Source organism: Trichosporon asahii, assembly GCF_000293215.1.
Source record: "Trichosporon asahii var. asahii CBS 2479 unplaced genomic scaffold scaffold00003, whole genome shotgun sequence".
Taxonomy (NCBI): Eukaryota; Fungi; Basidiomycota; class Tremellomycetes; order Trichosporonales; family Trichosporonaceae; genus Trichosporon; species Trichosporon asahii.
In genome coordinates, this window is record NW_014040921.1 from 438,715 (window position 1) to 457,214 (window position 18,500).

The following is an 18,500-nucleotide window of genomic DNA, read 5'->3' on the forward strand; positions in this document are numbered from 1 at the left end:
GTGCGGCAGACGCGGCCGAATCCCGCTCACCGTAGGCTGGGTGGCCAACGAGCCAGTGAGCCAAGCCCAAAACAATGCGCCGTATGCGCCGCATTCGTGCGCCGGTGCGCCAGATTGCGCGAGCAAACATCGCGAGTAGCGAGTACGCCGCACAAACAAACTCTAATGAGCCTGGAGAAAGGGGGTATTAACCGAGCGCTTCAAACAAAGCCGCGTCTTTACCGGCCGCCGCTCACTGGCTAATCATCGCAATAGGCAGAGCGCAAAGTCCGACTTCTCCCGAAGCCCTGCTCCGCGGAGTTCCGTGTCGAGCTTCCCTATGGCCTCCCTGCGATGCTCCTGCGCTGACCCTGCGCTGCCAGGGCCGTGCCTGCTTCCGTGCCTCTGCGTCGTGCATGTGCTCGCGATGCGCCGTCATTGCACCCAACTGCAGCCAACTGCAGCCAGCAACCGCCCAGCAAAGCCCTGGAGCCCCGACGATTGCCGCCTCGTGCCAGCCTTCCCCTGCCCGGCCTGCCCCAATGCCAGGCTCCCTGCCGCTGGCCGCCGGCCGTCTATAACCTGCCACCTTGCCAGGACTTATGGCAGGATAACTGATACTGATAATGCCACCACCATGGAGCAAGCAGGTCGCAGCACGCAACAGTGGGGGCAGCGAATGCGAGCGCAGTGGCATATCGCGTGTATCTAAGGTGGCATTATCTGGTGGCGACGGGCCCAAAAAGTACAGTCTACAGATAGCGTTAGGGGTATGAGCACAGCAATGGTGCGCAGTATGAGCTATGAATATCGAAAAGGAGAGAGGGTATGAGGTTGAGGGTAAAAAACGGGAACACTACATGATGATGCAGTCCTTGTCGCCGCCCATCTGGTCGACGAGGCCGCCAGCGTCGCGCGAGCGGTTACCGCCCGTTCGGCCAGTGAGGTCGACAACCATGACACCCGTGTTGTGGCGGTCAACCTCGGCGGAGAGGTTGTACTTGCGCATCAGGTCGGCGACGGCGGGCTTAATCTTGGCCTGGTGGTTCTGGCTGTGGATACCCTTGCCCGTGATAACGCGCAGCTCCTGGAGTCCATTACGCTGGCCGGCCGCGATCGCCTTGTCGACCTCCTCGATCGCCTCCTTTACGTACAGGCCGTGCAGGTCGATGGTTCCCGGCGGCTGGCGCGAATTGTTCTCTGCATCACGTCAGCGAATGCTTGTTCTTCAATGGCTCGGACGACCTGGGGCCTCGGAACCTGGCCTCTCGCACCGCCGGACTGAAGAGGAAGACAAAGGGTGAGGCGTGCGGCTCGTGCGGGGCGCACGGGCTCGACGATGCCAAGCGCTGCCCCACAACTCTGTGGCCAGCTCGTCCGAAACATCGTCCGGGTGTTCATGAGACGCACGCTCTCTCGCCTGCGTGCAGGATACACGGTCGCACGAGCAGCGGGTGTACCGTCCGCATGCAGCCGCACGCCCTCTCGCCCTCCCCTCCCACAATCCGATGATCGGAGGCGTGCTCACGACGCAGCCAAGCCGGAGGAATACCTCGCAAGCTCTCGCTGCCGCCCCACGGAGCGCGGAGAAATGCAACTCACCCTGGAAGATCCAAGCGGCAGCCTGGTCGTCCATCTGGTCCTGCTTGGCTTGGTGCGCCTTGCCCTGGTTCGAGAGCTCCTTGGCACGCGCTCCATTGCCCGACTTGTACGCAGCTTGGCTGTCGGCGAAGCATTTGTGCGCGAGGTCACCCTCGTGCCGGGCCTGGTTTCGCAGTTGCGTGTAGTCGTGCTGAGAGCTGATCGCACCCCCAGTCCAACCGCCCTGCTGCTGGCCGCCTTGGTTCCAGCCTTGCGGCGGGTACTGCTGCTGCTGGTTCTGGTTCCATCCGCCCTGCTGGCCGCCCTGGTTCCAGCCGCCCTGTTGCTGGTGACCGCCGTGCTGCTGTCCACCGTGCTGCTTCTGGTCACCGCCACAGAAGATCTTAAGCAGACCGAAGAAGATCTGCGACCAGACACCCATCGCGTCGGATTACTCGGGACCGAGGTGGAGGTAGGCGTCGAAAAGAGTGGAGGTAAAGTTGGAAGTTGGAGGTCGGTCCGTCGTCGCTCCGGCAAGCTGAGATGAGCAAGTGACGTGTACAAGTGTGGGGCAGGAGACGGTTCCAAGCCGATCAGTCGCTGCTTGCGTGCGGAGGTTGCGAGGCAGTGGTGGTAGTAGTTAGTAACTTTCTCCTCTCGCCGCAACTCGTAAACAAGCGTTTCAGGCGGTGCGGCCGCGATCGAGATGAAAACAGCGGAACCAAAAGCCGTTTCGCTGACCTCCACCGTCATCTGACTGGCCCAGCGAGTCCAGTGGCGCAGTGGCGTCCATTCATGAGCCAGTGGTGAGTGCCGAAAATACGCCGTCGATTGCTGCAGCAAGTCACCACCGATCGACGACGTAGGTCGTGAAGTTACAGCAGGTGGAGCGCCGAGCGGTAGATACAGGTTGGCATGGCATCGTTATTCCCTTTCTACTGCTTACGGACGGGAGAAGATGTGACGAGGAACCAAAAGTCGTATGTGTACAGCTAGGAAGAAGTCGTATGAGTTCATGGAATGTCGGTTCTGAGCCGGGCTAAGCGTTCGCTTCTAAGGACAGGGAGTGTGGTTGCTGGGCAGGCGTGGTTGAGGCTACACATAGCTTGTGAGGCGGATAGATCCAGATGTGAGTTTGATTTTGATTTAGATTGGAACTTGAGGCGATGTGCAATGTGCAGTGTGCGTTGGGACTTGGTAGTTGCAGCGACAGCAAGCAACAGCCGTGAGCGAGAGGTGGTGGCTCAGGAGTGAAGGAGCACGTTAGGCTTCGAGGGCTGAGGCATGATGATGGGCTTCTGGTCCTCCTGCTCCTCGGGCTGCTGGGGAGCGGGCATGGCGACGTGCTGAGGGTGCGCGGGGTGGCCGTGACCGAGACCCATCTCGCGAGGGCGGTACTCGCGGGGCAAACTGTACTCGACTTGAGGCACGTAGGAGTAGTAGGGGTAGACGACACGCTGGGGCTTCATCGTGCGTGCGCGCTGGTCGTGGGTCTGTCTGTTAGCTCGACGATGAAGTCTGCTTGGCTCACCCTCTCGTGGCGACGCAAGTTGGACGAAACACTGAAGCGGCGACCACAGCCTTCGCGTTGGCATTGGTAGGCTGCCGTTAGCTAGGAGGTGGCTGTGTAAGCTCACGTTTCGCTCCTGTGTGCACCGACATGTGCGTGTTCAGGCTAGAGGGACGGTTGAAGCGCTTGTCACAGACCGGGCTGGATGTTAGCTTGCCGTTGCCATGGGCGAAGATGAGAGACGCAGCTCGGTGAACACCATCAACTCACCAGACATGACGACGCGCCTTCTGCAGCTCGCGCCTGCGACGCTCCTCCGCCTGGTCGTTCTGCTGGGCCATTGGGTACTGAGAATAGGGAGAATAGTTGTCATAGTACTCGCGGTACATGGGATAGGGCTGCTGGGGCTGGAACGCAAGATCGCGGGGAGGAGGACGCATTGACGAGTCCCAGTACGTGTTCGGCTCGCGGGGTGAGTTCATCTTGATGAGCTGCTGGTGGCCACCAGGGCCGCCACCAGGTCCGCCGGGACCTGCCTGCCCGCCAGGGCCAGGTGCGGTGAGGTGAGAGTGGACCTGGATGTTCTGTCCGCTGAGGAGCTGGTGCTGGGCTTGGTGTTGCTGGTGCTGCTGATGGTGCTCGGTCGTGGGCGGAGCAGAGTGGGGCGCACTGTGGGGCGGGGCGGGGCTGAGCGGACTGTCAGACGGAGAGAACCCGAAGGTCTGCGTTGTATGCGCCGTCTGTGGCGTGCCCTCCGGGGTTGCGCTACCGCCACTGCCGCTGCCGCTGCCACTACCGCCGCTAGCACCGCTGCCGGAACTGCGCTGGGGCGTAGAACGGTAGCTGCGGTCGTTGCTCTCGGGCAACTGGTAGTGGGTGAAGCGGGTGAGGTCGAGGGGCTGGACGAGGGGGATGTTGGTCATCGTGTTTGGAGTGTTGAAGGAACGGCGTCGAGCGCGCAAGTGTCCTTGAGGTATCACGTGGAGAGGGTGCGAGGTGAGTGCCGATAGGTGAGAAGGGGCAGGTGACTAAGTCTGATAATTGTCAGAGAGACGTCTGAGTAGGAGTCTCGTTAAGATCGGAGTGAGGGGGGAAGAAGGGGATGCGGTACTGTAAACCGTACTACGAGGGGAGATCGGGAGGGTCAGGTCGAGATCAACTCGAAATGAGGATGAAGAGACGTACGTAGCTTGATCGATACCGGTGTCTTTATATGCTTGGAAGGGCGTTGCGACCGGCTGAGACCGCTTTCTTCCCAGCGCCTGAATAAGAGACTGGTGAGCGGAGCCTGCAGATGACTGAGGGAGCGAAAGGGGTGTGTGTATGTGTGCTGTGTGCGATGTCAGAAGGAAAGAAGGTGTTCCGCCAGCGGCACAGGGCCGGCCTCTTGTCTTTTGTGTGTCGCGAGTTCAGCTCGCGAAGAGCGTGTGCCGTGCAGCGCCTGCCTCAGCTGCCTCACCTATCTCTCTGCCGCGGTTGAGTCACTCAGTCATGCTTGTTGTTGTGCTGCGTCCCTTATTCTCTTCGCGAGTGCAGGGGGCGAGCGCATACGACGCGAGGTTGCGCCCTCTGCTCCGATGGGCAGATGCCCGGCTGCTCAGTCAACCCGGAAGACCAGAGGAGATAGGGAATAGGCGGGTAGCACTGCAGCGCACAGCGCACGCGGACGGTGATTCTCGATCGGCGGGCTCAGCGATCAGCGCACTCCGCATGGCTTGCGTTCTCGCTCACGCTGGCGTGCGCTGTGCGGTGCATTGTGCGGGGTGCGGAGGAGGGCAAGAGGCGAGACCGAGTCCTCAAGGGGTGACAGCTGAGGGCGCAGTCTCTCCTCGCTCGCCGGGCAATGTTATGGGGTAGGGGTGGTTGAAGAAGAATGCTCTAAAGGAGTTCAGGAAGAGCGACGCCAAGGGGCTCGGCGATCACTCCCTCGTCGACCTCGCTTTGTCGCCTGCCGCTGCCGCGAGGCGCCAGCCCGGCATCCGGAGACTCGAGTCCGGCGTGTTATTCTCCTGCCCTCCTGCTGTCCGATCTTGCGCCCGAAACAGATACAAAGGGCAGAAAACGAGGCATAAAGGGCTCAGCGCTCAAAGACCAAAGGTCGTCAGAGACGGTCCGCAGATCCGGATCCTCGCTGGGGCCGCTCCTGCCCTTGTCGCCGTGCGGCGATCCGCAGCAATCACACCAGGCCAGCCCAGGCTAGCCCCTTCAAGCATTCAGGGTGATCAGGTGTCGCTGGGGCAGCGCCATTGTCGGGTCAGAGGGCAACGGAGTCGGGCGTTTGGGCGTTCGGCGTTCCCACTCCGCCTCAATCACCGGTCAGCTGCGATTTCGGTCTCGGACGTGATCGAAGAGATTACGGCGATAGGATCAGACGCCGTCAGCTGCGGGCTGCGAGCTCTCTTCGACAGCGCAATCCAATTCCCAAATGTTTATTCAGCACGATGCATGACCAGATCCAGGAAAGAAGCCAAGATGCGAAAGAGAGGGCGCGGATCAATCAGCGTCACGTCTCGAGGGGCGTAAGACGGCGGAGGTATTCCTGCGCACTTCGCAGCTGAACGGGGGCACAGGCGCACAGGACGCAAGTCTCGCATGCAGAGCCGGGGTTGACGAGCCGCAGCGCGGTACAAACCTCCTGCTGAGCTGCTCTTCATGCTCTGCAGACCATCATGCATCGTCTTGACGTCCATCCTACCTCAAACTTGGTCCTGTGGCAGCTTGCGACTCAGAAATGCAGCGAATAATACGGGAAAATGAGCGAAATTGGGCCGTCCCTTTCGAATGCGATTCGCTCGGCTAGCTCGCACTCATTCGAAAACGACAGAACAAGGCGGACCAAACACGTTGCATGCGCGAGACCCAAAGGACCCCAGGCGCCAGGCGCTTGTGAGTGCCCAGTGCATGAGGCGAGGTCACACGCACGGTTCAACTGTGGAGCGCGGCTTGTCGCCGGGCCGAACAGACGCACCGCGGCCCCCATCCCCAGGGACGCGCCTCGCACCTCGACACGATCGAAGACAGCGTGCAGGGCGCGGTGTGCCGAGGTAGTGTCGGGAGCACCGACACACAAAACCACACCACAACACGCGGCCACCGCCCCTGGTCCAGCCGTTGGCCGGCCCGTCTGGCCAAGATCCACTATGCCGCAGCCGCCGGCCTGCCCTTCGCTCTCCCGCCTGCATCCCTTCAGTGATCAGTGATGGCCTGGCAGCAGAGGACGCAGTCTTTTGGTTTCTCGCGGTGCGTAGGAGCATACTGAGATCATGGGATCACAAGCACCTCACTGTCACACCGGTGTGAAATGGGCGATAAGGATGACCTCTCTCATTGGGCGAGGGCACTGTCTTGGGCCGCTGTCCTTGGGCCTCCTTGGCATCTGTCATTGTCCATTGCTCCGAGTAGGTTGTTGTACTCGGTCGACTGGTTCTGCCTCATTGTTCATCCCGTACCCCGAACGCAGTCGTGACACCAACCTAACAATCTGTTGAACTGTGGTATGATCATGCTCGAGGCCGAAGTGAGCATGCTAGGCTTGCACAATGAACGGAGTGCATGGGCTGCGACGGAGATAAAGGGCGAACCAGGAGGCAGGGGACAAGGGTGCGCTAGGGTGAAGGCGTGGAGCAGGTGGTGCGATGGTGTAACGCGCGCATCGGGCGATCGCAATCAATCTCCATGCTCCAACTCCCGACGGCACTTCGGTGCGGGGTGCGACAGCGGTCCGAGCTCCAGGACAATGTGTGCTGTGTGCGTCTGGGTCTGGGTCTGGCCGACACTGGGCGCACTGAACGGTGCTGGGCAACGCTGGTTGACACTGATGCAGATATTGGGAGCGGCGAGCGACAAGGGGTGACGACGCCAGAACCACATAAACGAGACAAGGAAGGGTGGAGTCTCTCGGGATCTGTCCTGGCGCGTCGTCATCCCATGGCGCATGGCGGGTCCGTCAGGCGACGGGCCCGAGTGCAACAAGGTGTCCAGTCGCGCCAGTCGCGAGTCGTCGAGGGAGAGGGTGATCGAGGCGACAACGTGCCGGCAGCCGGTTCCCGGGCGCAGTGCACACAGATCTGGGACCTGTTCTGCGATGAGCACGACGTCACTTGCGGCTTGGCCTTGGCTCGACCTTGGTTCCGCTGGATACGACGGAATGCGGATTTTGGGAGGGACGGCATGCGGACCGATATATCGGAGCGTCTTTCCGTCACTCGGAGGACAAGGAGAAGACGGAATACCGACGAGGGCGGCGCCGTCACGCTACTGTGCATGTCGATAAATGCCGAACTCGCGGCTGTCCCATGCAGTCGGGCTCGGAGGCTCTGTCAAATGCCTCAGCAGCAAGGATTCTTGGCATCGACACCCTGCGTGGACAGTTGTCATCGGACGACGCTTCGCTCACTTCAGATTGAGGACAAACACCCTCCCCACATTCATCGCCCTCATTCATCAGAACCGGTGTGCCCCTCGCGATCGCAAACCACTAGTCACCTACCTGACCGCCCTGTTGCAATCGCAAACCGCCAAGCAGTCGGCGCAAACACACTGTGCATCCTCTCTTCTCGGGCCCACGACATAGACTGGGCGCTTCAGCTGCTCCGGCGCTGCTCCGTGACGACCTGGACGGCTTCTGATAGCCCACCAAGCTCACTGCAGAGAATTCGAGCTCCCAAGCTGCTGGCAGAACCATCCAGCATCTCCGCTTCTCGGGCCCTCCTCACTGCGCCGGGCGTGCAGTCTGCTCCGTCTTTGCCCCGTCACTGCTCCGAGATAGCCCACGTTCCACCCGTGTGCAGGAAAGTCACCAAGCCGTGCGGTTCGCAAAGACCTGCGCACCGACTACGCCGAGTGCCAAGGCTGAGACTCGGACTCTTCATCACCTGCCCACCGCTACTGTGACCGGTACCGACGGCTGATGACATGAGACGACACCAGCGGTCTAAACAGACGGCGCATCCAGTTGCGACGGATGTCCGTGTCTCGCCCTGGTGAGCTCGGCAGAGCTTGCAAGTCCGTTGATCAGCTGGTCAGGAGGTTAGTAACACGGACTGACTGCGGACTCATGCCGCCGAAGTACCGAGCGCCCGCGGAGTCGCCCCTCCGGTGCCTTCGAACCAGCATCACTAGTGGGCCCGTCTGTCGTTCCTGCGACTTAGTCCACCAAACTAGGTGCGTTCAGTTGACTTGTCCGTCCACACATGTGCCGTCCTCCGAGACGCTTTCCCTCCTCCGTCGTCGTGCAGTCTGTTGTAAGCATGTCATGATGCTGTCATGATGCAGTGCGAGAAACTCGCAGCCACAGGATACGGGGTGCCACTCCACCCATTTTCTTCCGTCGAAACTGCCTCCACCAGGGCCTATGAGGGCACACCGCTAACCACCCTGAAGTGGTAGAGACTCACAGCTGCACGTCGCGCTATGCGCTGTGCGCGTCGCACTGAGAGGAACAGAGGCATGCAATCGAGCTGCTCGTCAGTCTTGTGCAGAAGTGCTCCCTGCTCTGCTCTAGTATGTAAATGAATCCATCCATCTCGTACAAACAGCCCCTACACTCCGCACTTAGGCGGCGTGCTTCTGCTTGCGGGTCTGGAGCTTCTTGAGGTAGAAGTCGAGCTCCTTGCCCTCAAGAATGTAACCGTCGGCGCGGCCGGACTGGCCAGGACGCGAGGTGATCATGGCGAGGAGACGACCGGTACGGAACTGCTGCTCGAGGTGGTTGTCGATCTTGGCGTCCTTCTTGCGCTCGGCAAGGATGCGCTGGACGTGGTTCGACTTCTTGCCCTCGTCGGCGGGGGCCTCAGCCTGGCCCTTCTTGGTGACGGGCTGGGCGTAGTGGGCCTCGTACCACTGACGGAAGGGGGTGGCGTCAACCTCAACGACGGCCGACTTGACGAGGGTCTGGGTACGGAGGAGCTCGTTGTTGGTCGAGTTGTAGCGCTGGAGTGGTCAGTGATGTCCTTCCTCGTGTGAACATGAAAAGGAAAGCCAGGCAGAATTTTCGGTCGCACGCGCATCCCCTCCACCAGTCGCACCATCTCCGACATCGCTCCTCTGCTCGTTCCACTCGTCGCTCCCGGCCTTCTCCTCGATTTCGCTCGCGCGATCCTTGTCCAGCCTGGTCCTTCCTTTCCCTCAATCCCTACTCACGACGTTCAGGAGACGAGTCTTGCGGGTAGTAGCCTCGTATCCCCAAGAGAAGTTGCCGGTGTCAAGACGGATAGCACGGTACTTGACGTTGCCACCACGGGTGCGGACGGTGTGGATGCGCTTGGTGGTGTCGAGCTTGGTCATAGCAGCCTGACGGCCGAGCTCGAATTTTCTCTTCTTGCGGTAGTGCGCACGGCGGGCACCAGAGGCGCTGCGCTTGTGGCGGGAGTCCCTCGAGATACCCATTCTGCCTGTCAGTTGCTGCTCCTAGTCCAGCCCGGTGTCGAGAGGTACACTGGGTCGAGTCGAAGACGCCGTTGCGATGAGTGCAAGTGATCGAAGTTCGTGTGGAAACTAGGTGATCAAATTTCTTTCTCCAGCTGATTCCGTCTTCTCCAAAGTCGACCGAAAGCGCGTTTGTCGCTGGTCGTGCCGTCGTTGTCGTCGAGCGTCGTTGCGTCGTGTTCGTCGAGCCCAATGTACCTCCTATGGCCCCACTCACTTTGCAGTTGTCGTTCGAGAGGTAAGAGTGGATCGAGATGCGTTAACCTGGTCACCACACCGGACTGCCAGGCAGCAACCACAAAAAAGCTTCCGCGAAATCGAGCTGCCAACGGAACCAAATTATATGGGTGGTTGTGTCGCGGCAACAGTATGCAACCGTGCCTGGATAATCAGCTTATGTCCGATAGTTGCGCTTACCATGCGTATCAAGTCGGAAGGGCGCGATTCAAACTGAGCTTCTTCGGAGCCTGCCTCAGCGGCGTCCCACTATCTGGCCAGCCAAGTATCTTACCACTCTGTCACCGGTCCTGCTGTCATACACTCAGCTATCTGTTACACTATCGACACTCGTGTTCTACGTGATACCGCAGTCGCCTAGACCTGCTTCGCTCTCTTCTTCTCCTGTTCCTCCTGGAACTTCTCGATACGGTCCTTCCACTTCCGTTTCACGAACGCTGTACCGACAGGCTCCTCGTACCCGCTCGCTCCAGCACGGCTTCCTGTCAGCAAGCACTACGGCTGTTTCACTCACTCGTTGCGGGCTGGGTTCTGGTTACACGCGCAGCAGAGCGTCTGCCCCGCGCTCAGGCATACCTGGTACTTGAGCTTCTACCAAGTCAGCTGCGAATGCCTGCTCAACTCACTTTGCACCCCTCGCAAAAGGAGAGTCCCACGTCGAGAACACTGGGAATGGTTTCCGAGCCCAACAGGGCTGAGCGAGTCGCACTTCCCTTCCTGGAGCTGGATGTCCCAGACTCGAGCCCCGACCCCTCCTCAATGTCGACATCGTCCGTCTCGCCTGCCGCAGCCATTGAGAACACTGATGTCAGCTTTTGCCGTCGAGTCAGACCTACATCTATTCTTCGGAGACATCACCACCGGCCACCGCCTAACGTCCGAGATGCCATCTGGAGCGGTGCTCAGCGCCCACTTCCAACGGCGGACGTGGCTCTCAGCGACGCGTTCCAAGAAACAAAGAACGAGGCGCTTCGCGAACTCCACCCCTGGAGCCAGCCCGTCCGAGCTGACCTCAGAGATCCGGGCTGCGGCGCCCATGGCGGCTGCAAGCGCCTTCGCGCGGTAGACTGTCGGGAGCGTGTCGGCCTGAGCTGACGGGTCGAGCAGTGAGGTGCGGAGGAAGTCGATGAGAATGAGCAGTGCGCGGTGCACCTCGCTCGCCGACACAATCTGAACTTCTCCGGACACCATGATGCTCATGATCGCGCCGCCCTTCTCCGCAAACCGCTCCGCGATCCTGCACATCGACCACGGGTTCGCGCTCAACCCTGTTGGCCCAAGCATGGCGAGCAGGTGGCAGTCGGGTCCGCTCATCATCGAGCTGACCTTGCGCAGAGGTTGCTGCTCGTCCTTCCAGCCCCTGTGCCAAAGCCAGGTCTCCACTGGTGCCGCTCCAGAGCCCGACCGGATGCACGGCTCGATCTTGCCAACATTCAAGTCGGAGACTCGCAGCGCGTCTGCCATGAGGGTCGTGAACTCCGACGCGATGGCTTCGACCTCCGCCTCGGACCGAGGAGCCCTGAGGCTCTCAGGTCGACACCATGCGTAGACGGTGCTCCTGCCCAAGGGGTCCAGCTCCTTCGGCGCTGCGTTCTTGGGGTCCTCAAACGGTGAAGGCCGGCGCGAGACGCCACGAAGTAGTTCGGCAAGGTTCGGCTCGGGTTCGTCATCGCCGTCGCGTCCGTCTGCCGCCGTGTCGTCAAAGTCGTCGAGAGTCGAGGGGCAGCTCAGATCGCCGAGACTTCCGCGTTTCCATGCGAAGTAATATTCCACCTCCTCGCACGTCCACGCACGATTACCGACGTCGCGCGATGCATACAACGCGGTTCCCATCGCAGCGGCGGTGCAGCGCGACAGATTAGAAAGAAGACGCTCCTCGACGCGCCTCATCTTCTCGTCAGAATGGTTAGACGGTGTAGGGTTGGCGGGATGGAAGATGCTGGCGGCGGGGGGGAAGGATGAGGAGGAAGTGCCGGCAGGGAGGGCATTGGAAGTGGCCGCCTTCTCGTTCTTCAGCTTGGTATTCTCGCGCTCGAGCTCGGCGACCTTCTCCTGGAGCTCGAGGAACTGGTTGAGCGTGGCCATGGCCGGGGACGATGAGAGAGAGAGATGTTACGTTTCCAACACTGACCACAGCGACGGCATCTTGTCGGTTTCTGGCCTTCCTCCACACCCCCCAGAGGTCAGGCGCGTCATGCGCTGGACACTGACCTCAGCCTTGCTGCCTGTCTCGCGCAGGCGTGTTTGCGACACTCTGCGGGTCCAGTCACCTCTGCAGGCGGGGGCGCAGCCCATACCCTGAGACTTGAACGCTGATCATCCAAACCAGGTACCTGCGGCCGACCGCGACTAGAGCTGGCATCAACGAGTCCCTAGGCATCGCACAGCGTAAAGCCCGACCTTCCACCAGCGGCCAGCGCGAGGGCCCCGGGCTGGATCCCCCGACCCCGTACCGGTCCAGCGAACTCGCCCTGATCACCGTGTAGACCCAGTCGCGCTCTGCCGTCCCTTCACCCACGGCCTTCCTCCTTCCTCCTTTCTCCCCGTAGCCCGCGGCCTGGCTTCCCTGCTGCTAGCCTGCTCCGTCCCATCCTTCCTAGCGATGCATGTCCTCGCCGTCACATGACCCCCGCCTTCCTCGCCGTGCACACCAGAGCTCTCCATCATCCTCTGACTTTCACTAACTTTCGTAAACTCTTACAACCACAGTCAACCACTACGCCATGCCGTCCTCGCTCCCAGGCTCGCCGAAGGACCGGTCACGATTCGATGTTGACGTCATCGAGGAGATCATCTGCGTCTCGTGTTGCTCAACAACAAACAGGCGTGCTACCCGCAGAATCGTTGTCAACCCCGACCAGCCGTCCCTCGCTGACGCTGCGGTACTTTTCGTGGTCGACCGGATCGCACACAACTGCGAGGAGCAGCCCTGCGACGGGGATGTGGCTGTTCGGCGCACCACTCTGGTCGACCCGCCACCACTCTTCTGCGTTCTCAAAGTTGCTGACCCTCACCACTTAAACATCGGTGTAGCGGAACTGCTGCCGCAGCTTCATCTCCCCAGCGCATCTGGCAAGGTAAGTCATATCTGACATTTCAATCGTCTCGTCTGGCTGAGCCAAAGGCCGTCTACCAGCTGCGCTCCACTTACCATGGAGGTGACGACACGCCACACGACTGGGCCAAGACGGCTACTCCCTTCACGCAGGCCGAGGCACCAAGTGGAAGAACCTTGGAGCACCTATACGCGTCTTAGGAGGTCGCAGTATACGAGGTAAGCAGCTTTTACGCAAAAAGCTAACTATAGCTCGTCTACAACAAGTCGAAGCCCTATGCCCAGCCGCGTCTTCCCCCAGGCGTGGGAACTTATAACTGCACTTACTGCCGAGCGCCATTCACCCACTATGGGCGTACGCAACACGAAGCGATCTGTCTCGAGAACCCCGACCGGAAGAACGTTGTTGTCTTTCCATGTTCACTGCCTTCCTGTCACGGTCTGCTCTATGAATCAAAGTGGGACTACCAAGAGCACATGCGGTCCCACGACGACGAGCGGTGTGTCTTCCGCTGCCGCCTCGGTTGTCTCAACACCTGGTTCTCCAACGCCTCGACATGGGCTGACCACAACAAGCGCATCCATGGCTCAAGCTTTGCAGCAGCGGTAACTGAGGCCGAGATAGACCCGACAAGTTCCTCGGCCATGGTTAAAGTGGACGGCACATTCGTGGAGAGATTTGACGACATCTGGAAGGTTGAGGTTCCAGCCGTCTTCGGCACGCTTGCGTCCGCCGAACTTCGCTGCCCTGCCGAGGCGTGTGGCGGTCGCGAGTTGGAGAGTGGGACAGCTCTTGCCCTTCACGTGTTCGACCAGCACCTGTCCCCTCACTTCCACACCGAGGTCGAACCCGAGATGATGACCTCCCAGAAGACCGCGACGGCACTGGCACTGAGGCGCTGTCCGCTGCCCCAGTGCACTCGCCGGCCTGCGTTCAAGACCGACAAGAAGTTCGTCGCCCACCTCGTCGATCACATCACAGAGAGGACAGCGACATTGTCAACTTCGGCTGAAGGTGTCGGGGAGAACACCGCCGGCGCTGTACGTGATCTCTCCCAGAAGCCGGACAACGAGCAGGAGAAAGCACCGGCATCCGCTGCGCGCCCTACGCCGTCCACCAGGGAGGTCACCGAGGAGGTCACGGCCCCTTCCAAAGTGGCTTCAGTGTCTGCCGCTCCGGAGCTGACGGCACCCACCGCCGCCCACCAGAACTCGGCCGCCCCCATGCTCGCCCCTGTCCCGGTCGCTACACCGAGTACCGTGATCCAACCGCCTGCCGTCACCACGGTGACTCCCGCGATCCAACGTGCTGCGGTCGTTGCAGCACCTCCCGCGCCCCGACCAGTCCCCGTTGCTGCAGCAACTCCCCTACACCCACCTGCTCCTGTCCTCGCATCTGCCGTGCTCCCACAGACAGCGACTCAGCCAAGAAATCCGGCCGCCAAGTCGCTCTCGAGGCCTAGTGCATGCATTGCCACTGCATCGCCGTCAAAGTCGGCACCCGCCGAAGCTCCTTTGTTCACCCCTGCTGCCGTCGTGTCAGTCGCGCCTCCAGCTCAGCCTAACTCCCAGAAGCCGGAACAGGAGGCTGAAAGGCTGAAAGCCGAACTCGCTCGGGTGCGTGCTGCTGCCGAGGCAGCCACGGCGCGAAGGCGCGCTGCAGAGGAGCAGGTGCGTCAAGCTAAGGAGATGGCGAGTATGAGGGCCGAGCAGAGGCAGGCAGCTGTGGACGAAGCAGGGGACAGGCTCGCTGAGGTCAGGCTGAAGAACGCCTTCGCCCAGCTTAAGGGTGCCAACTTCAAGCGTGTTCAAGAGCCAGCTGTCTCTGGTCGACCCAACAAGCTCGCGAGACTTAGTCCCGCCCCGGGTACTTCTCTTTACAGTGGTGGCAAAAAGAAACCGGACACTTTTCGTGGGCTCCGTTGCAGCGCTCACACTGCCGCTATGCATTCAAGACTTTCCACAGCTGTTGATGCACATATTATCTATCGATATGAGGCTTGATGAGTGCTCAGACAGTCTTATGCATGTGCTGGGACACAATTGCTGCGAGGGAGTTTTCAGGCTGATCTCCAGCCTAATCCCAAGCAAGTTCAGAGCCCTCCTAAGTACCCAGATCTCCATGCATTCGGATGAGGTTTAAGGGATTTGAAGTGGAACGTGAGAGCTATATATTCTCCAAGGGAGAGCCCACAGAAGTCGCTGTTACGGATTCTACAGGCTCTGGAAGGAGAGGCAAGAAAGGGTTGCATTTTCTGGGATGGTGGCGATCTGAAGGGCTCTTTGTTGCTCACAAGATCCAGCTTGAATACTGCACCACTTCTGGGATGCACAGGTGATGCCAATTAACAAATAGAGCTGCATCTTGGGATTCAACCTGTGTACTCTATGCATCGGTTGATGCTGTGGTTGGTGGGCAGCGATCGTTTTCGCAACGGGGTAGGTGTCCGGAAACTAATTGCCACCACTGTATGCCACCACCAGTGCCCGCCTCCCCGTTACATCAGCCGTACCTCGAACTCTCGCAGTCCTGCCCCCCGGCGCGGCCCAGCTCGTCCCGCAAGATCTTCCGCTGCTTGAACTCACCAAACTGGCCTTTAACAAGGATGACGCTAGCTACCTCGGTCCTCACGGGCCAGCGACGGCTCAGTATCTGCGCAGTCTCGGCCCGCGCAAGGTCGACGTCAACACTCTCTTGGCACTGTGGAGAACAGGACAGCCGCCGCAGCCCCCCAGGTCCCGCCGCTGATCCGCTGATGCCACGTTCGCGTACGCTGGACAGATCCCCACTGCACGCTCGGCGCCACTCCATGCTTCTCCCCGCTCGTGCCGATTATTTGCTTTCAGTGTTTCTCCCCTTCACATGCATTCTGTAGATTCCACCTTCCATTCAGTCGCACAAGCCGCCACCTGGCGGATACTCGCATCGCAATCGGACGGTAATCCGTCGGCTCTTTCTCCATGCTCATCTCTGACATCCAGACCTATATTGTAGGCATGTACATTCGCTCTGTTTCCGTCCGTGGAGCGGTCTTGAAAGAGTCGGCAGTGAAGGACTGACCACACTCATGTTCACGAATATCAGCTCCTGAGTAAGTCGACAAGATTTCCTCTCGGTCCGTGTGCACTCGGCCAGTAAGAGGGGATGACGAAACAAGTCTTCTGCATGCATTGTAACTGCCTGTCTGTCTTGCTGGAACAGCCTGTCGTTGATCATGTCCTTCTGCTCGTTGATCATGACCTTCTGTTCCTCGGTAATGTTCTTCTGCTCGTCGAACTGCTGCTTCGGAAGGGCGATCTCGTCCTCCTGCTCATCGGGCTGGCTCCTGTGGTCGATCAATGTGGTCGAGGTCATGGCGATCGGGTAGGTGGATGGTGGTTGGGAAAATGAGGAGAGAAAGAAAAGTCAGCGCATCTCCACCTCACGCCTCGTCACGGATGTAACCTGGAACGCCGGGATGCATATCATTGGCAACGAACATCGTTCGGCCTGACCTCGAGATGCTAAAGTGGTCGAGAAACATCTCATGCATGGATGGCCCGCTGAAGTCTACGTACTATGAACACATGACGACCTTGCTCTTCTTTTCGGTGCTAGAACTCGTGTCATTGACCCGGCCCTCCTCCTGCTGTGTGGGTGTCTTTTATCATCAGCACGACTCCAGGAGAGTCTCACTCACAGATGTGCCGATGTTTCACGTGTGGTTTCTAGTGACCGTCGTCCTGGTTCCCAGAGGCGCCTCTCCCCTAATATGTCAGTCCAAAGGCGCATAAAAGCGAGGGCTCACGTTGGTCTAGCCGTCCTGGCCGACAGGAGTGACCTGAGCCAGGAGGGCAGCGAGGAGGCCGGGAGGGGCGAGCGCCAGATCGTGCAACAAGCGCTCTTCGACAGGGCGCATCATTTCGTCGAAGCTCGAGTTGGATCTCCGGCCGAGCCGTTCGCAACGGCAGCGCCGACGTCTTGGGAGGACGAGGGAGGGGTACCAGTGGCGGGGAGCTGGCCCTCGCCTGGCGTCTGATCGTTGAGGTCGCCGTCGTGAGGCTGGATAGTGCTGGAGTCTTCGGCGTTTATCTTCGTCTGGTGTGGAGGGAATGGTGAACAGAACGACGGAGAGGAACCAGCGATTTCCTTCACTCCACGAATATAGCTTCGCGGGTCCAATTGGAAACACCGAACGCAGATCAGTCGTGCTTCTCGTCGGCGCAGCTGGCCCAACTGGAAGCCCGGAGGCTGCTCACCCATCGAGGAACCTCATAGACAACTGAGCTCTTCATTCTTTCTAAGTTGCAAAGCCATGCATGGTGAACAGCAAGCTAATGCGGTACAGTTTTCCACGCCGGAGGCATATGCATTGTATTTTTCCACCCGTAAAGCCACACTGCCACCAATCTCGGCTCCATCGGCTACCTAGCCAATTGCACGCCGGAGATCGGACCAATCTCCACCGTAGAAGTTCCGAGTCCGAGTGGGTGAGAGTGGAGAGACGGATCGGGCAACTCGTCAACAACGACTAATCCACCATGGCCGACTTCAAGACGACGTTCATCGAGAAGGCGATTGACAGCGGCGTCCTGCTGTTCGGCGACTTCACGCTGAAGTCGGGCCGGTGAGTGGTGCGGAGCGCAGCGGAGCACTGCTCACCTCCCTGCTCTGCTCTCGCGCAGCTCTGGTCCGAGCTAACCCCCAGCAAATCGCCCTACTTCTTCAACGCGGGACTGCTGTACGACGGCCCCCTGCTCTCGGCGACGGCGGACGCGTTCGCGTCCCTCGTGCAGACGCTGCCCGAGTTCGACGTCCTCTTCGGCCCGGCGTACAAGGGCATCCCGCTCGCTGCCATCACGACTGTGGCTCTCTCCAACCGCGGCACCAACATTGTCTACACGTACAATAGGAAGGAGGCCAAGGACCACGGCGAGGGCGGCACGCTGGTCGGTGCGCCGCTTGAGGGCCGGCGCATCGTCATCATCGACGACGTCATGACGGCCGGCACGGCTGTGCGCGAGTCTATTGCCACGATCAAGGCCGCCGGCGGCAAGCTCGTCGGCATTGTCCAGTTGCTCGACAGGCAGGAGCGCGGCAAGGGCGACAGCAGCACCGTCGAGGAGGTCGAGAAGGAGTTTGACGTGCCCGTCAAGCCCATTGTGGCCTTTGCCGATATCCTCGAGTACCTCAAGCGCAAGGGCGGGTTTGAGGAGCAGATCGCCAAAATGGAGGAGTACAGGAAGCAGTACGGAGTGCAGCCCAAGTCTGCCTAAAGATGATAGAGCGTGATGAAATTGGTTGTTCATTGGAAGGACTCGCTGTGAATCCAGCCTTGGAGCGGCACTCGCTCGGCGTCGCGTCCCACTGCTCCAGTCAGTGTTATTCGCTCCGCGCCGCACCTCCCGCCTCGCTGCGCTCGGTGCTCGCCGCTCGTGCTCTTTAGGGGTACAATTATGCATGAGTACAACACAGTTTTGACAACTAGGCAGTCACGCCCTGCTGCGGGGCGGGGGGCGGGACGAGGGAGACGGGGCCCGGCTTGGACGCCATGCCGATGCGGGCGGGCAGCTGGGGCTGGGGGCGGGGCCTCGCCGCGAGCGCCTTGGTGAGCAGATCGCCCATGTTGAGCTGCTCGTACGTCGTCGTGCGCCAGACAGAGGGGAAGGGCGTCTGGGCCGGACGGGGGCGAGGTGGGGCCGGCGCCGCGGCGGCGGATGCGGCGGGGGCAC

General features: G+C 60.2%; 10 protein-coding genes across 10 annotated transcripts; 3 read left to right on the forward strand and 7 right to left on the reverse strand.

Moving 5' to 3' along the window:
* Positions 1-835: 835 nt before the first annotated feature.
* A1Q1_01327 (uncharacterized protein) lies at positions 836-2,002 on the reverse strand (the record flags this gene model as incomplete). The annotated part of the gene is made up of 2 exons (XM_014328538.1): positions 836-1,179; positions 1,582-2,002. The coding sequence occupies 2 exons, from the start codon at positions 2,000-2,002 to the stop codon at positions 836-838; spliced, it is 765 nt and encodes a 254-aa protein (XP_014184013.1).
* Positions 2,003-2,804: 802 nt separating this feature from the next.
* On the reverse strand, positions 2,805-3,029 carry A1Q1_01328 (uncharacterized protein; the record flags this gene model as incomplete). Its single annotated transcript, XM_014328539.1, has 1 exon — positions 2,805-3,029. One exon carries the CDS (start codon positions 3,027-3,029, stop codon positions 2,805-2,807), a length of 225 nt encoding a protein of 74 aa, XP_014184014.1.
* A 139-nt stretch (positions 3,030-3,168) lies between these two features.
* A1Q1_01329 (uncharacterized protein) lies at positions 3,169-3,993 on the reverse strand (the record flags this gene model as incomplete). The annotated part of the gene is made up of 2 exons (XM_014328540.1): positions 3,169-3,235; positions 3,341-3,993. The coding sequence occupies 2 exons, from the start codon at positions 3,991-3,993 to the stop codon at positions 3,169-3,171; spliced, it is 720 nt and encodes a 239-aa protein (XP_014184015.1).
* Positions 3,994-8,623: 4,630 nt separating this feature from the next.
* Positions 8,624-9,457, reverse strand: A1Q1_01330 (40S ribosomal protein S8; the record flags this gene model as incomplete). Its single annotated transcript, XM_014328541.1, has 2 exons — positions 8,624-9,001; positions 9,212-9,457. The coding sequence occupies 2 exons, from the start codon at positions 9,455-9,457 to the stop codon at positions 8,624-8,626; spliced, it is 624 nt and encodes a 207-aa protein (XP_014184016.1).
* Positions 9,458-10,090: 633 nt separating this feature from the next.
* Positions 10,091-11,818, reverse strand: A1Q1_01331 (uncharacterized protein; the record flags this gene model as incomplete). The annotated part of the gene is made up of 3 exons (XM_014328542.1): positions 10,091-10,228; positions 10,360-10,514; positions 10,570-11,818. 3 exons carry the CDS (start codon positions 11,816-11,818, stop codon positions 10,091-10,093), a joined length of 1,542 nt encoding a protein of 513 aa, XP_014184017.1.
* Positions 11,819-12,456: 638 nt separating this feature from the next.
* A1Q1_01332 (uncharacterized protein) lies at positions 12,457-12,989 on the forward strand (the record flags this gene model as incomplete). The annotated part of the gene is made up of 2 exons (XM_014328543.1): positions 12,457-12,810; positions 12,858-12,989. The coding sequence occupies 2 exons, from the start codon at positions 12,457-12,459 to the stop codon at positions 12,987-12,989; spliced, it is 486 nt and encodes a 161-aa protein (XP_014184018.1).
* A 276-nt stretch (positions 12,990-13,265) lies between these two features.
* Positions 13,266-14,792, forward strand: A1Q1_01333 (uncharacterized protein; the record flags this gene model as incomplete). The annotated part of the gene is made up of 1 exon (XM_014328544.1): positions 13,266-14,792. The coding sequence occupies one exon, from the start codon at positions 13,266-13,268 to the stop codon at positions 14,790-14,792; it is 1,527 nt and encodes a 508-aa protein (XP_014184019.1).
* Positions 14,793-15,291: 499 nt separating this feature from the next.
* On the reverse strand, positions 15,292-16,143 carry A1Q1_01334 (uncharacterized protein; the record flags this gene model as incomplete). Its single annotated transcript, XM_014328545.1, has 2 exons — positions 15,292-15,489; positions 15,850-16,143. 2 exons carry the CDS (start codon positions 16,141-16,143, stop codon positions 15,292-15,294), a joined length of 492 nt encoding a protein of 163 aa, XP_014184020.1.
* A 543-nt stretch (positions 16,144-16,686) lies between these two features.
* A1Q1_01335 (uncharacterized protein) lies at positions 16,687-17,031 on the reverse strand (the record flags this gene model as incomplete). Its single annotated transcript, XM_014328546.1, has 1 exon — positions 16,687-17,031. The coding sequence occupies one exon, from the start codon at positions 17,029-17,031 to the stop codon at positions 16,687-16,689; it is 345 nt and encodes a 114-aa protein (XP_014184021.1).
* Positions 17,032-17,309: 278 nt separating this feature from the next.
* Positions 17,310-18,044, forward strand: A1Q1_01336 (orotate phosphoribosyl transferase; the record flags this gene model as incomplete). The annotated part of the gene is made up of 2 exons (XM_014328547.1): positions 17,310-17,395; positions 17,477-18,044. The coding sequence occupies 2 exons, from the start codon at positions 17,310-17,312 to the stop codon at positions 18,042-18,044; spliced, it is 654 nt and encodes a 217-aa protein (XP_014184022.1).
* Positions 18,045-18,500: the final 456 nt, after the last annotated feature.